The following is a 16,903-nucleotide window of genomic DNA, read 5'->3' as shown; positions in this document are numbered from 1 at the left end:
GACGCTCCGGTGGCTGGTGCGATCGGCGAGTGGGTAGGTGAAAATGACACACACGAGTGCACCGGGAGCCAATTTGCAGCAGAAGGTATAGACTGTAACGTGTCCAATTCTAAACAGGGCAGGCAATTCCCCTGGCTACCTCCTGGAGGGAATCTCTGCTGGAGTAAGAAGGTTTCATTTGAGGGAATACTTTCTCCTAGGAAAACAGGAGCGGTGAAATATCAGCCTGATAAACAAGGACGAAGAGCCAGCTTGCTTCAAAGCCGACGTTTTCCCTAGCTTGGGAGGGTCGGTGCTGAGCTTTAGCCTCAAACCAAAAGGCTGTACCGACCGCGGGGCATAATGATGTGGCTTTTGTCCTTTCTCCTTGAGCTTCTTTCACTAATTTGTAGGATTGCATCTGTGTCCTCTGCGTGTGCGAGTCCCTTTCCCAACCTGTCCAACAGACCAGCACAGATTGGAGGAACAGATTGACGCTGGCATGTCAGCAGTGGTAAAAGTTAAGAGAAGCAGCACTCGGCGGCTATCAGATGCAGGGAGATTTAAATCCCTCCCGGTTTACGACACAGCTGCTTTCTACTGCGTGATTTTTGTGCTCAGAGCTGCAGGACCGCGCGCGGCAGAAAAGCCCTTTTAAAAGCGGGCGAACGTTGGGTGTGGACAACGGCGTTCAGGCACCGAAGATCTGCCTTGGGAGGACTGCAGGAAGGTATCAGTGCTGGGGAGATTTCATTCTGAACTTCAGGCTGCTCTTGTCTTTCAGCTCTTCCCCTAAAATGCCTTATATTTTTATTTTCTTTGCTAGAATTCCCGGCAGGAATTCCATGCTTGAACTACACCGCTGACGCGCCCGGCAAGATGTGTCCTGTCCGTTGTGTGCGGAATCATTTTTTTGCCTTTGAAATTGGGGTAGAAATAGATTCTAAGCTATAATCAGCCTAATATACCTTGCTCATCGGCCGAAGATCGCTCCGAATATTGAACAGCTGCTGTTCAATATTCAGAGCGATCTTCGGCCGCTGAGCAAGCGAGGATCAGCACCCTGATTTGCCCCATTTTGTAGATTCCTACCTCTCTGTCCTAAAAACTTAGTATCTAAGCAATAAGTAGGATAGAGCCTAAGAAACACAGTGATGAAGGTTCCTCGTCCTCTTCTGCCTCCCCTCTGTCCCTTCGGTCCCCATCTCAGGCTGGCACCGGGGCTTCTCCCCGTGGTCCTGCCAGCAGAGAGAGGTAAAGAGCCACAGAATAGCAGAAGTGGCTGAGGGCGCTTGGCGTGCGTTCAACGGGGACATTCAAGAGCGAGCGATGCTAGGTTTTTATTTATTTAATGCCAGCATGAGGCCAAGAAGAGGTTGAAAAAGGTGTAGAATTAACTAAACGCAACCCTTGTGCGTCTGCAGCCATTGGTCTTACGGAGATGACTCGGTCCTGAAACGCGCACCCACAATAAAGACGGTGCCTATTCGATTTATCACTCCCTGAACTTCAGATGTGAACTGGCACAAATTTGTTCTGTGCCCAGAATATTGCAAGGGAAAGTGCGATGCCATGGCAGCGTGAGCTGATCTAAGGCAGCACCGCCGTGTCTCTGCCTCGTCTCCTCCCGGCCATGTGTTCCCACCTCCTTGCTGGCTTGCACTGGCACAGCTGGTTCAGAGAGCTGATCTTAATAAAAATGAAAGCACCCTTCCCCCAATCCCAAAATGCTTCGTTTTTGGCCTGGAGCAGCTCCCTATATTTGCTGCCTGCTCTGTGGTGCCTGTACAGCGTGGAGCGCACGCCTAAGATGGGGAGGGCTGGTGGGGCTGTGGTACCATCAACATGTACCAGCTCGAGCTGCTGAAGGTGAGAGAAGCCTGTGACACAGGTAGGAAATTAATCCAGGTTTTGTAAGACCAAGACTAAACATGTTGAGCTGTGAATCTTTCGCAGCCCCAATCCTTGTAGCTCCGAGGCACCAGGTATTTGTATTTTTGATCCGCCCCGATCTTCCTCTTTGTCTGCTGTAGGTTCGTAGACAAAGTCAGGCTGGAGGGGACCTCAGGAGGCCACTTAGTCCAGCCTAAGTCCCTTGATTTACTGCTGGGAATCTGTCTGTTGGTTTAACTGCGTGTTTACTGGTACATGAACGTTAAGATGCGTGAGCATCTATTTGTTAGACATCAAGATAGCAGCGAGACAGCTCCGTTACCCGATTTTGTACCCTTAGAAACTCCACCCCAAAAGCTTCACCCCTTCAGTGTAAAGGGGTGGTTGGAGGGAAAAAAAGCAATTAAAAAGAACCCCAAACGGAATGATCCGTAGTGAGAGGAAAAAGGCAGCTTTTTGAAATGGTCCCTTGGAGACAGACACTTGCTATTCTCCAGCCAGCCCCTTCCCGCGCGCGTTGGCGGAGCATGAACCGTGGTGTGTCAGTTGTGACTTCTCACTCCTCAGCCTTTCCAAATGCGGTTTTGGCAACTTGCTGTTTTGAAACTGTTTCATTTCTTCCCCATTAGTATCAGTGAAGTGAAAAGAGGCTCACCAGCTTAATAGGCGTGTATTTATTGCTGTGTTCTCCCTTCAATCATGTTAGCAGCGGGAAGAGCCGCTCATGCTGTCCCAGACACAGCAGAGAACAACGAATCTATCAGAGTCTAAACAGCATCCCTTTTGGAGAATAATAGCTTTTCCTAACAGTGTTGATGAAGAGCGAAGAGGTCCATTTGCAGTAAACTGTACTTTTTTTTTTTTCCCCCTCCCATCTCTCGCAGGATACGATCAAGCGTGGCTGTATCGCTTGTCCTGCTGCTTCCTCGGCTTGGTGAGACAGTAACCGGTTTGCTGGTCCAAGGGCTGGGCTTGGACCTTCTCTCTTCTCCAAGCCGAATATTCGTTGTGACGCTAAGATGGTCTAAGACGGGTCGGACGTTTTAGGCGTCATTTCCAGACCATCAGAGGACAGAAGGCACCTAGGGAGCTTGGGCAGAAGCTTTGTAACTTAGTGCACCTTAAAGAAACCGTGCTGAATGCTACCATTGATGCTTACTCAGTTACAAACGGGCTTTGCTTCATCCCATCATTTGAGGATTAACAGAGTTTATCTAAACTCATGTCTAGATTACGAATCAAATTAGATTTGCACGCTCCCTATGGCTAAAGTAAGCTGAAACAAATCTGATCTTGAGCAACCTAGCTGGATTAGCAAGCCTGGTTTCCAAAGCTCCACTTTAAACCACGTAATGGCATCTAAGTCCTCCTGCAACCCCAGTGCAAGCAATGGTTTGCAGTGAGCGCTTCTTATTCTACTTAAGTCTTTCTGGTAGAATGCTGTGAGGCTTAATTAGTTAATATTTATTGAGTGCTGCGAAGCTGCAAAGTGTTATTTAAGTGCTATCTTTTTTTATCAGTCGGGACTTGATTCTGTTCCCACCTACACTCGGTTTCGTATCTGTGTAAATCTGTGCCTTGCACTGGCGATGCTCGTGGTTTCCGATCCGGTTCCCGAGGCCGAGGCGCCTGCCTCGCCGTGCTGCGGTGCGGGCGGGTATCTCAGCCGATGCTCAGCAAGAGAATTCATTCGGAGGCTTGGTGGTTCTGCAGGCGGGCAGCAGCTCATGGTGCTGTGACTCAACGGTGCTTCGGCCGGGGAAGGAGTTGTCCGTTGGCATCCGAGAAAAGTGGTGGCTTCTGGTGCCTCTTCTGCTGACTTATTTCAGTGCCAGGTGCAGAGCAGAAAATGGAGAGATCCCCTTGGTGATTTATCCCGTGCGTTGGGTCATCTGAGCTGTGTCTCGGAGCTAACACCTTTTTAATGTCAAGATTATTAGGAGCAGGGTTGGAGGAGGTCCATTGGTGAGATTTCACAGAATCACAGAATGTTGGGGTTGGCAGGGACCTCTGTGGGTCACCCAGCCCAACCCCCTGCCCAAGCAGGGTCACCCAGAGCAGGCTGCACAGCACCACGTCCAGGCGGGTGTACAATATCTCCAGAGAAGGAGACTCCACAGCCTCCCTGGGCAGCCTGGGCCAGGGTTCCACCACCCTCAGAGGGAAGAAGTTCTTCCTCATGTTCAGACGGGTGTAGACAGTGGTTTACGTTATCCTGTTTTCCATCTTTGTTAGTAAAGCCAGACATCAGATTCCATATATGTTAGAGGGTAGGGTTAGGCACATCAGCCATGTTTGCAGGCGTTCAGGTGACATTAAATGTGGAACCAGAAGCTCTGGGACTCCACCGTTGTAAATTTATAAATCTTGCTCAAAGCATTCAACCCTAACTAAATGCTTTGGCTGGAGCTTGTAGTGTGCATTTGTCTCTACGTTAAATATCACTTTTCAAGAAGTGGGATTTTGGGACTGAAGCTGGAGAGAAGTGGGAGAAAGCCACGCAAAGCATGAGTGATCGCACTCCCTGGGGGAGAAAGTACGGGTGGAGAGCGAAGCAGAACGTGTTGTAGCTCCATCGGGCTACACCGAGCTGCCTTGAGTTTGGCACTGGTGTTCAGTTTCAGTGAAATACTAAAATTAGATGAATACTTATTTCTATGGATGTTACCTACTGAGAGGTTCTGGGGATGCTGCATGGAGTGGACTGACCACCAGAAAGGCCTTTAGGAAGTCAGTGCTGTAAGAGAAGAGGACATGCTGGAGAGTGCAAGGCAATGAGCACTTGGGAGATCTTCATCCATAACCGTTTAAACTGAAAAACAATAAAAAAAATCTCAGAAGTGTAGTGAAATGATGTCAAGGAAAAGCACCTGCTGTCTAGGATGGACCTCCTGTTTTGGTGAGTGGGGCTTCAGCAGTGAGGCCATGGATGGATGTTCTTCTCTAGCCGTGCTTGCCACAGACTTGCCCAAGAGGACTGCGAGGAGCAGTTTCAAGTGGAAATGTCCCAAGGTACTGCTAGCAAGAGGGATCATGAGACTTTTATGGTGTGTTTAACCTTATAATGAAGATTAATATGAGCTAACCCTGCTGATGGGGTGTGGTGGAGCTGCTGCTGAGGGCTTCTGATTCAAGCTGGTGGCCCTGAGGAAGGATCAGATCTGCTCAGCTAGATTTGTGGGAGATCTGTTTGGAAAAGGTGTAGTGCCTAAGTCTGGGATTCCTAAGTGTTCCAACATAAAATCTTCAGCTTTCCCACTGGAATTCAAAGATGCCGTATCTTTGCAAGCCACACTGAAGTTGGTACAAGCTGCAGGTGCTGGATACTTTGGGGTGTTTTTACACCTTGAGCTAAACCCAATTTGAGTGTCATCTCCAAAAGGCATTTGAATGACGTGCAGATGTGGCACATAGAGACATGGCTGAGTGGTGGACTTGGCAGTGTTAGGTTTATGGCTGGACTCGTTGATCTTAGAGGTCTTTTCCAACCTAAATGATTCCATGATTCTATGTAGGTCCTGCCTTAAAGTCAATGGAGAGAAACGAGCACAGGTGGAGTGCAAGTTGTCCAACCTGTACTGGTCATCTAGTCGTGAGGAGTCGAACTGCTTGTTCCCTGCCCACTGACATAAAGGAAATCCAGAGACTTTGCTGCAGTAGGTATTTCTTGTGTTGTAGACATCTGTTAGAGGGGACGAGTCCCACCTCTGGTGTCTTACTCTGGCCATTTGACCACCAGTGAAGAGATCTAGAATGACGTTAAAACTTGGTCAGAGTCGTCACTATCACTTGACACTAATGCAATGCCAGATCTCTGTTGCTGGTCTGAGATGTTCCTCAGTGAATTTTCCAAGCCCAGTAAGCTATGCTTTTTGAGCAAGGTTTTCTTTTTTCTTTTTTTTTCTTTTTTTCCTCTAGTTTCATAACATTTAAACAAGTGGGATTATTGGAAAGTGCATCTGGTTTTGGGGGCTCTCCCTCCGAATGGCCACGCACGTGGAAGCAGCTTGCTCTTCTTCTTCAGAACAAGCTTTGCTGCATCACGCGTTCCGCTCCCGACACCCAATATTTGGAATTCAGTGTGGGATAGATAATCTGAGCTTTGCTTTAATAAACCTTGCAAGTCCTGGAGTGTGAAACCACTGGCGGTTTCTGATGGGGTGCAAACTCCAGGCTGTTACCTTATTAAAATCAAGATTTTGTGGGTGAAGGTGGGGTCTCGTGAAAGGATGGGAACCTCCCTGATGGAGCGGGAAGGGGATGAGCAGATTTTGAGATGGAACTCTGTCTCCACTTGACTGGACAAATGAAATAAATTGACCAGAAATAGTCATTCTGATGAGGATTTCCTGTTTGACCTTGTCTTTACAAGGGGAATTTTGCAAACTGTCGTGAGTGATGATGGTGCAGCCTAACACAGGTAGGCCACTTAGTCCTTGCAGAACTTAAACTGCTGTGTTTTCTCTTATATGTAGTGCTCATCTACCATGTGACTCCTCATTAGCTCTTTGAAAATAATGGTAACTTGTCATTACGCATGTTTAACGTGTGGTTAATCAGTAAGGGCTTTTCTCTGTAGAGTTGATCCTCGCATGGCGTATCCAGAGCACGCACCTGTGGATTTAAGATCATTTCAATGTCTACTGCTTAATGGCCTCAAGTTGTGCCAGGGGAGGCTCAGATTGGATATCAGGAAAAAGTTCTTTCCTGAAAGAGTGGTCAGGCATTGGACCAGGCTGCCCAGGGCAGTGGTGGAGTCCCCATCCCTGGAGGGGTTCAAAAACATGTAGGTATGGCACTTGGGGACATGGTTTAGCAGGCATGGTGGTGTTGGGTTGACGGTTGGACTTGATAATCTGAGAGGTCTTTTCCAACCTGACTGATTCTGTGGTTCTATACTGTATTGTGTGAGGGACTCAGATCCTGTTGGCACATAAAGTCGAGGGCGGGAAGCGTTAGAGCATCTACTACAGCTTCCCGACATCAAGCCTGCCTCTGTGTCTCCACCGACTGCAGGGAGGTGGGTGCTGGCAACGCAAGGGAGTAGGTGGTGTGAATCTGTCAGTGCTCTCCCGACCTTAGGCGCCCGGGGCCAACCTCAGCGATGTAGTAGGTGGTCTGGATGCATCTGGCTGCACTCGCGTAGGGTGAAGCACAAACTGAAGCACAGGAAGTTCCGTCTGAACACGAGGAAGAACTTCTTCCCTCTGAGGGTGCCGGAGCCCTGGCCCAGGCTGCCCAGGGAGGCTGTGGAGTCTCCTTCTCTGGAGATATTCCAGCCCCGCCTGGCCGCGGTGCTGTGCAGCCTGCTCTGGGTGACCCTGCTTGGGCAGGGGGTTGGGCTGGGTGACCCACAGAAATCCCTTCCAACCCCGACCATTCTGTGATTCTGTGATTCTGTGGGTGGAGCTGGCTGCTTCTTGGAGCAACGTTGGAGCTGGCTGTAAACAAGGGCGAACAATTTGTAAATATGATTTTCTAATCTAGGGGAAACTGTGTGTGGGGGAAAAAGCCTTCCCATCGCTGAGTCCAGGACCGTGACATCTTACTGTATTTAATAGGAGGGAGGTTAATCGCTTGAGAAGAACTGGTACCCTTTGTACTGTTTTTATAGCAGCAGGTGTTAACTAATAGATTTGGGCTGGATATATTCTTTAAATAAATACTTTTTTTGGAAAGCAATCTCTAAGCTGTGATCCTGCCACCAAAGCAGGAATGCTAGTCGATGTCCTGTCAACCTAAGATCGTATCTATTCCCCAAGAGTTTTTCCAGTCTCGAGCTCCTTACTGCAGCTTTCGATCTCTTTGTGAAGGGTCTTTGATACCCTTCCTTAAACAGCATAAGCACGTAATGACCATGAGCCAGCAGCGTGCCCTCGCTGCTAAGAAGGCCAATGGCATCCTGGAGTGCATTAGGAGGAGTGTGGGCAGCAGGTCGAGGGAGGTTCTCCTCCCCCTCTGCTCTGCCCTAGTGAGGCCTCATCTGCAGTGCTGTGTCCAGTTCTGGGCTCCCCAGTTCAAGAAAGATGAGGAGCTACTGGAGAGAGTCCAGTGGAGGGCTATGAGGATGATGAGGGGACTGGAGCATCTCTCCTATGAGGAGAGGCTGAGGGAGCTGGGCTTGTTCAGCCTGGAGAAGAGAAGGCTGAGAGGGGACCTTCGAAATGCCTCTAAATATCTGCAGGGTGGGGGTCAGGAGGACGGGGCCAGACTCTTTGCAGTGGTGCCCAGCGACAGGACAAGGGGCAACGGGCACAAACTGAAGCAGAGGAAGCTCCAGCTGAAGATGAGGAAGAACTTCTTCCCTCTGAGGGTGACGGAGCCCTGGCCCAGGCTGCCCAGGGAGGCTGTGGAGTCTCCTTCTCTGGAGATATTCCAGCCCCGCCTGGCCACGGTGCTGTGCAGCCTGCTCTGGGTGACCCTGCTTCGGCGGGAGGGTTGGGCTGGGTGACCCACAGAGGTCCCTTCCAACACCTTCCATTCTGTGATTCTGTGATTCTGTAATGTTTCTGTATAACTCAGTTCAGTTTCCGAGTTCGGGGTTTTAAAGCTATCTGCTGTAGATGATGAGAGAAGTGGGGAGTATCTGTTTCTCAAAAAATTGTAGAAAAAACCAGAATCATGGTAAGCATGGGTGGAAATCTCATCCATGAGTCCAGTGTCCTGAAATGCTGGTGCTGGGAGCACTCGTGAATGGTCCCGGAGCCAATTCCTCCATGACCGTGAAGGACATCTCCATGGAGCAGAGCCTGATCTGTCCCGGTGGAAGGTTTATAACGGCCACAGGCTGGAGAAACTCATCCATCGCTGCCTGCTTAGGTTGCTGGGTGGGCAGTGAAGTATGGTAACAGTGCTCCACTGCTCACCCTTTGGGCTGCTGTGGTGTAAACTCATTTATGAGCAGGTTGGATTCTTGCACCCAAATTTAAATGGTGGCAAGACCTCCTATGTAGCTTTGAGCCACTAACATAGAGGAAAGCTGGTGCAAAGGAAGATCATCTACCACAGGAGACCCACCCAGTATAGGCTGACTATATTTAGAGATCACAGACCTAAATCGAACAGAAATTGAGCACGAAACTGGAGTCGTTCCACGTGCTGCAGTGAAGATGCTTTGGATTCACGCTAGTGTAAATGAGATCCAAATCTGGCTGCTCCTCGGAGATGGCCGGAGAGAGCGTGAATGAAATCCCCAGCAAAACCAGAGACTTGCTCTCGGAACCGAGCCCCCCAGCTGGCGAGCCTCGCCGGAGTGCTGGAGCTATTGAAAAATACTGCAGACAGGGAATGAATTAGAGGATAAAAAAAGTGAAAATGAGCTGGCAGAATCTTTAGGTGACTCATCAGGTGCATCTTGTAAAGTCTCTTTCCGAGAAGTAATGAAATCGCATGTTCTAACAATATTTTCAGTGCAGCAGGAAAATGCATAAATATTGGGATCAATTAATGAAATTAGATAATTTGACCAAAAAAGCCATAGTGCTGGCTCAGAAACCATCCCTCTTCCTTTTTGCTAGTCTTGGTGCTTGCAGTTGGAGAGGAAAACCCTCTCTAACTGGTGTGGTTTCCTTTCACATCAAAGATACGTGAGACCTGGGCAGTTGCGGGGTTACTGGAACACTGTGGGTAGTCACCTGCAGCTTGAGGACTTCCACCTTCACCCCATGGAAGTTCTGGAGCTGGTGGGCCGGCAGGCGCAGAAAAGCCCTGGTAGATGTCTTGGCATGCAGCCTCCCACCCTTCAGATTTTAGGATTGGTGAGGGTAGACACATCTTGTCTCAGCCAACCAAAAAGGTTGTCTCTTTGTGTCCCTCAACCTCTGTTTTTTCAACTGTAAAATGAGGAATCATGATGTTCCTTAAAAAAATGAAGTTTTCCTGGGGAAAGAGCCCTGTGGATATGTGCATCAGCCTGTGACGTTTAGATATTCCAGTAACTCGTCGCACGCGGTGAAGTTCATCACGGAGCTTCAGTTCTGGAGTGAGAGCTGAATTTGGAGTGAAATGCTGGGATTGCTGGGTTCAGTGGGTCAATTTATGCTATTTATAACAGAGCGGTTACCTTATTCCAACTGTGCTTTTGTGGTCTGTGTCTGGGGAAGGCACTAACCCTCGGGTGAAGAAGAATGGCAGACGGGGACTTAACTTATGCCGTAATAATAATAAAATCTTAAGTGTGGATGCCTGGATGGCAGCCTACGCGCGCGGCGCTCGGGTAGATATTCTGGCGGGTGATCGGGCAAATGTGAGCTCTCCAAGCAAAAAAGAGCTATCGCCGTCGTCGGATTTATCATCAGCAAGAGCAGAACTCATCAGGTTAGCCTACCCTGGCTTTGGCGCCGGGACAACTGTTGTTGGAATCGTTTGTCGAGTCGCTGGCGTCCTCGACTCAAGAGGATGTTGACAAATTGGAAAGATGTAAAAGAGCCACGAGGGTGGTTAAGAGATTGGCAAACGCGCCTTGCCAACGAAACAGCCAGTCTCCTGGCTCGGAGGAATTCTATATATTTTTTTTTTCTTTAAGCGAAGGTTAAAGGGTGGCTTTAGCAGCTCCGGGTACCTGCGTGAAGACCAAAAATAGACAGCGCTGGAGGCTGTCAGACAGAGGTGTAGCACAAGCCGGTGCCTGGAAGCTGAAGCCAGACTTGAGCTGAACAGAGCAGTTTTTAATAGCAAAAGCAATGATCTGTCGTGATATTTTACAGGAGTCCTGGTTTTTCATCCATCTCTAGAGTTATATATATCAAAATCGGGATTTTTTTTTTAATTTTATTTTGAGTTTATAATTTGCGTTTAGGAGTAATTCACGGAGGAAAGCCCTTTGGCTTATTAAACAGGAGGCAAACGATGGGTTTGTGTATACGCCCGAGCATCTCGTGATGTTGTGCCCCTACTCATTAGCTCTACCTGCACCTCACGTAGGGTGTTTCTTCCTCAGTGCTTGTAGATCTGCCTGAGCCTGACTGGAGATGTTTTGATGCTGCTGAATTACAGTCAGTGAACTATAGGAGTATGTATATATATATATATCTATATATATAAAAAAACAGTAGATGCTCGTGAGAGTTTTAAATTATTTTTTCCTCTTCACAAGCATTTTTCGGTGTGTTTCCCTTCTTGTGAAAAATGAAAACCCGTGGCTGGCTTATTGTGAATCCAGGTTTTATTTTATTAAGCGCCGGTTTCCGCGGGAAGCTCGCCCGAGGAGAGGCTGTGCTAAATTTACCTTGAGATCTACGTGCGGCAGAGTCGCCGAAAGAATTCTCGATTTGTAAGGCTTGTAGCGGAGCGTGAAGTCTGGCTGTTGTTTTTCTTACCATTCAACATAAAAAAGAATATAATTTCTGCCTTGCTGGGCTCACCGGCCGCGCAGATTTGGAGGAGCTCGGGGTGTGTGTAAAGGGTCTTGAAATACATCCTGGAAGGGTGCAGAAAAGGAGTCGGTTTTAAAGCAGTCCCTTGTGTTCATTTACTACAGCAGCTAAAAGATGAATATCTGGGGTTTGGTAGAAACCTGCACTGCTTGTGTTGTTTAAACACAATGTTCTCTTTTATTTTTCTAGCTGTGGGGAGCTCAAAAAATAAAGCAGGTAATACGCTTTTTTTTTTTATATTTCGTTATTGTGTTCAACTCTTACTGCTTTTTTTGTCCTTTTTGCGAAGCGATGCTGTCCTCTTCTCTGTTCTTGACTTTGCCAGTCGCTGTGTTTTGTCTTGCCACGGAAATGTAAATGCAGAGAACACTGTTGCCACCGAGGAGTCTGATTTTTTTTTTTTTTTTTGGTGTATTTATATATTTTGATGTCTTCATTTTCTCCTTCCTGTCTAGTCGAGAGCTTGCTTGTCTCCAGTCTTTGGAAAATAGTTTGACAGTTCTTTGGGAAGGCTCGTAACTGTGTCGTACCTTCCCTCTCTGCAGTCCCCGATCGCTTGGGGATCGATTTGTCATCCCCAGCCATTTAATACGGGCGCAACCTCCTGGGCTCATGGCAAAATTTGGTAGAAATGGGCCAAATGTGCTTTGTTTTTAGGGTTTCGGTGGAGGTTTGTCTGTCCACTGCCACCAGCGATGCCTGAGAAGCTGCAGATACGTGTAAAGATCGAATTCTTTGGCCAATCCAAAGCCCATGGCGAGCGAGGGCAATTTATTTGGGTGACCCTTATGGTGACGACCAGAGCGGACCATACCTGCAGGTTTCTATCCCAGCCCAGGATCCTGAAGTAGCGTTTCAGGGCTGTGCAGGCTCGTGCAGTCGTACCTGCGGCTGGTGAAGATGGTCCTCGCTCTGAATCCACCCGCCGGGGCTCAGCCACACGAGTCCTTACAGGGGGGTCCCGCCACCCGTCTGCTTCACCGGCAGCGTGAAGTGGTTTGTGCCCTGCCCTCCCCATCCCTCTGCCACGGCGGTGGCTTTTCCTCGCTTGCACAGGGCAGAGTTTCGGCCAAGACACGAAGCTGCACCTTGGTGGTGATGCTGGAAGCAGGCAGGGACAGAAAATGGGCTTCCCTTTTCCCCTCCTAAATCTGCACGGGGTTAAGGGACAACGGCGGGTGGCCTTTGGGGACATCACAGTACCAAGAAAGAGCCACTTGCTGTATTTCAGGTTAAATTATTGACTTCTAAATTATTAAATTCTGCAAAATTGTTGAAGGAGAGGGGAAAGCAGTGGTAGGAGGAGGTTTGGTGGAGGCTGCTGAACAAGAGCTGCCTTTGGGGTGAGCCGCGGAGGCAAGGCGGGTGCCGAGGCGCGCAAGGTCCCCGGGTGCCCTCGGGCTGAAGGTGCCGCTCGCTGGCTTCGCTGCGCCTGGCCGACTGTTGCTGTGCCTTCACTGTGGCTGTTTACTGACTGTTTTCCAGGCCATCATCCATCCCGACACAAATGAGACCATCTTCATGCCTTTCCGAATGTCAGGTACGGTACGTCCCGACCAGACCGTCGTTAGTTTTGCTGGGAATTTGTACAAAATGTGATTTTCCTTTTTTCTCCTGTTTTTGAATTGCACCTCGTCAACTTTTAGACCGAGATCAGAAAGTAATTCAAATGCCTAAATCCTTTTGCCGTCGGGGAGAATTAGGATCCCAAATGCCTATTGCTTAATATTTTCCTTTCCTTCAGATATTTTAACGTGGACTCCAGCTAATGGTTTTTTGGGCATTTTTGAGGTATCCATCACTATAACGGGCATTTTAATTTCGTAGTAAGCAGCGAAGCTCGATGCCCAACGAGCAGCTTAGGGTTTTACTCTCCAGGAGAGAATAGGACGAGCCCTGTTTCTCCACGTGTGGTGGTACCCAATAGCCGTGGCACTGGGAGCCCAGGAAGGAGCAGCTTTGTCCGGGGCTGAACCGGGCTGCTCGACGATGAAATCGTTCCCGGCTTCTTCCAGCCTTGGGGTGTCCCTCTGCCATGCACAGCTCCGTGGCTACCTCTGACGTGGGCTGAGTAGCAGATCTCGTAAGGATCCAGGTGCAGCCTTGGTCCGTTCCCAAAGGACCTCTTTAAATAAAGAGGACCTTGGGCATGTTTTTTGGGGGAGCAGCTTCACCTGAATACTGGGCACAGGGGAGAAAGAACAGGGTTGGTGGGTTTGGTTCTCCACTTCTTTGAAGAAGGATGATGTTGAGGGTGGAGGGGAGAAAAGCCAGGACCCTCTCCTTTGCTGCCTTATTCTGTGGGTTTTTTTTTTTTTTTACATTTTTCTTCCTTTCAGGTCTTTGCCCTTTCCGACTGTAAATTGGATCCATGAGGCTTAATTCAGTAGTGTTGGTAAAATGCTCCGAGACCTTCTAGTGGAAGTCGTAGAGATGAATTATAATTAGCACAAAAATTGGCAGACTTAGCAGGGGAAAAATGTGAAGCGTTTGATTTTTGTGGTGCTCAGTAAGATTTGGGGTGAAGGCTTATCTCTAATAGAGAGAGCTTTAACTTACACCTGTGGTTAAAATCGTCCCTCTCTCCTCCACGATACCGATATACTTTCTTCAGGGTGCTTAATCCCTGTTCCTTTTCCTACTGACCTAGAAAGAAATGAGCTCTCCTGGTACAAAATCACTCGTGGAGAGGCTAATAAAGCAGATGGAGAAAGAGGGAGGTCCCCCCGATGGCGGCGTGGTCCTGCTCCTTACCTGGCGTGGGCTCTGCCGCTTGTTAGATGGCTTCGTGAGGGTCTCCGGCCGCTACCCTGGTGGAACCAGGCCCAACGAGAGGGGAAGGGGCGCGGAAAGCCGGAGAGTTTTCTCCCGGGTTAGCGAGGGTGGGTGGTGGGAGGGTCTGATGAGCAACAGAGCTGGCACGAGGGAGGGAACAGATTGCGTGACTGAGCCCGGGAAGGGGGGCAGGATCTCCCCCTTGCCATGGCAGCAAGCTGGTAGGTCAGCGTGGCGAGCATCACCCGGCTCCTCCTGGTCCGGACCGAGCAGCTCCCGGGCCGAGCTGTCATCTCCTCGCTTCCGCTGATTTCATTTTTTGCTGACTGCCTGGCCCACCTCAAGAACACGATGCCCTCTGAAGTGCTGATCCCACGTACCAGCACATGCTGGGTTTACTGGAGTAAACTTTAGCGTCTTGATGTTACAAGTTTCAGGGAAACCCTTCGACCACAGCCCAAGAAAAGCAAACAGAGGGTGGGAAGGAGACTGGGCAAAAACCAGGAGGCTGCTCCAGTTGATGCTTGGTGCGTCGGGTGTAGGTCGGCAGACGTCCCCGTGGTGGTACGGAGCTGGTGGGACTGAGTGTGGTCATGCCAGGTGTGGCCGCTGGTAGAGGTCTTAGATGTGATTTTTTTTCGTCCCAAAATTGTGTATTAAAATACATACATCTCTTTTTTTTTGTTTTTAACAGGTTACATTCCCTTTGGAACGCCCATCGTAAGTATTTTAACGTCTCTCCCTGCTTTCTTCGCCAGTACCAAGAAATGCGTTTATTTATTAGCACTCGCAGACAATTCTCCAAATTCCACCTTAGAGTTGGTGCAGGATTCCCACCTCTCCCATCGCGCCTTAGCGAGGGCTTCCTCGTGTAAAACCCACCCTACGGACACTGTGCTTGAGGTGATTTATCCATTTAACGCCGCTCGCCCAGCCCGCTGCAACGCCGTTCTCTTTCCCCTCTGGAAAGGGAAGACCGGGATGAGCTCATCGCCTGCAAAACTAGGGCTACAAGGATGGTGAGGGGACTGGAGCATCTCCACTATGAAGAGAGGTTGAGGGAACTGGGCTTGTTCAGCCTGAAGAAGAGAAGGCTGCGAGGGGACCTTCGAAATGCCTACAAATATCTGCAGGGTGGGGGTCAGGAGGATGGGGCCAAGCTCTTTTCAGTGGTGCCCAGTGACAGGACAAGGGGCAATGGGCACAAACTGAGGCACAGGAAGTTCCGTCTGAACAGGAGGAAGAACTTCTTCCCTCTGAGGGTGACGGAGCCCTGGCCCAGGCTGCCCAGGGAGGTTGTGGACTCTCCTTCTCTGGAGATATTCCAGACCCGCCTGGACAAGGTCCTCTACAGCCTACTGTAGGTGACCCTGCTTGGGCAGGAGGGTTGGACTAGATGACCCACAGAGGTCCCTTCCAACCCCTACTATTCTGTGATTCTGTGAAAACGCAACTTCGGCAACTCTCAGATTTCAGCTTTGGACAGGTTTTTTTATTAATTTTTTACACTGGCGTGGTTTACAAGTCGCTTCCCGGGCACGACGAGCTACAGCACGGCGAGGCCGGTGCCTTGCGCTCTTGTCTCGGTGAATTAAAGCGGCGAGTGCTTCCCGCGGGGTTGTTGCGAGGGGCTTTCTCGGTTTGGGCTCCTTCTTGTGAAATCCGTGAGCGTTTGGGTGCTCTCGGGAGTGAAAGCCAGGAGGGAGATGATTCTGCCTGTCTTCCTAACACTGAAACCTCAGCTCATCTTCAGGAATAATTAATTAACCCCATTTTAGGAGCGGGGAAACTGAGGCACGCGGTTTTGCCCCAGATTGCCCATGGTTGGTGCTGGAAGGTAGCTGGTCCTCCCAGCCGCCAGGTCTCGGCTCGGCTTATTAGATCACACATCTTAAAGTGGTCAAAGGAGCAAAATCTGCTAAATTTAATCTTCCTAAACCCAGTGGACCGTGGCGTAGAACTTGCTTGAAGGTAACGATCCTTTCCCAAAGGGCAACGGCGGGGTTGCTGCCGCCTAAAAGCGGCGACGGTCGTGGCTGTGACTCGTCGTCGTGCATGAGGGTTTGGTGGGAACTTTGTGTGGGGCATTTTAAAAGAAAAGGTTAAACAAAAAATGAGTTAACGATCAAATTGACAATGAAATCGGCCCAAATCCAGAGCTGTCAGAGGAGCCGAGAGCTGTCAGATGAGCCCAATTTCACTAGCTGTAAAGGATAAACTGGAACCTCTTGTCATTTAAAAAAAAAAAAAAAAAAAAAAACCCAAACGTTTCAAATGTTAAAATTAAAATGTAACATTTATGCCAATCGATCTGTGAAATTTAGTGACAAAATTGGCAGCCTGCTCTAGCATAAAAACAGTTTGAGCCTTGCGTTTCGCATAGGGGGATGGGATTTCCTCAAGAGCGGCTCGGCGTGCCGGCGCTGGGCTCTGGCTGGGCGCGCGTGGCCGTCCTCGCCCGAACGCCGAGCCGGCGTGCCGCTGCACCCCCGCCGATCGTCCCCCTGTTCGGGTGTCCATGTCAATACAATAATTCGGCGGGGTTTGTGAAAGAGAGCAGGGTCTTGGTGCAAATCGTCGTTTCTCTTCTGGCCGAAGCAGCTACGCCCTTGACCAGAGGGCTGGAGCAGCTCTGCTACGAGGACAGGCTGAGGGAGCTGGGGCTGTTCAGCCTGGAGAAGAGAAGGCTCCGGGGTGACCTTAGAGCAGCTGCCAGTGCCTGAAGGGGCCGACAGGAAGGATGGAGAGGGGCTTTTCACAAGGGTGTGCAGTGATAGGACAAGGGGGAACGGCTCTAAACTAAAATAGGGCAGATTTAGATGAGATATTAGGAAGAAATTCTTCCCCATGAGGGTGGTGAAACCCTGGCCCAGGCTGCCCAG

At 49.5% G+C, this 16,903-nt stretch overlaps 1 protein-coding gene across 3 annotated transcripts in view; it reads left to right on the top strand.

Moving 5' to 3' along the window:
- The window catches only part of SFXN5 (sideroflexin 5), a 117,913-nt gene that overhangs the window by 38,226 nt on the left and 62,784 nt on the right, over positions 1 to 16,903 (top strand). For all 3 annotated transcript variants that reach the window (XM_075420233.1, XM_075420232.1, XM_075420234.1), the window contains 3 exons: positions 11,436 to 11,462; positions 12,732 to 12,786; positions 14,716 to 14,741. In XM_075420233.1, coding sequence (XP_075276348.1) covers positions 11,436 to 11,462; positions 12,732 to 12,786; positions 14,716 to 14,741 — 108 coding nt within the window. The remainder of the gene's footprint in view (positions 1 to 11,435; positions 11,463 to 12,731; positions 12,787 to 14,715; positions 14,742 to 16,903) is intronic.

Source organism: Opisthocomus hoazin, chromosome 5 (assembly GCF_030867145.1).
Source record: "Opisthocomus hoazin isolate bOpiHoa1 chromosome 5, bOpiHoa1.hap1, whole genome shotgun sequence".
NCBI lineage: Eukaryota > Metazoa > Chordata > Aves > Opisthocomiformes > Opisthocomidae > Opisthocomus > Opisthocomus hoazin.
This window is presented reverse-complemented; position numbering and strand designations above follow the sequence as displayed.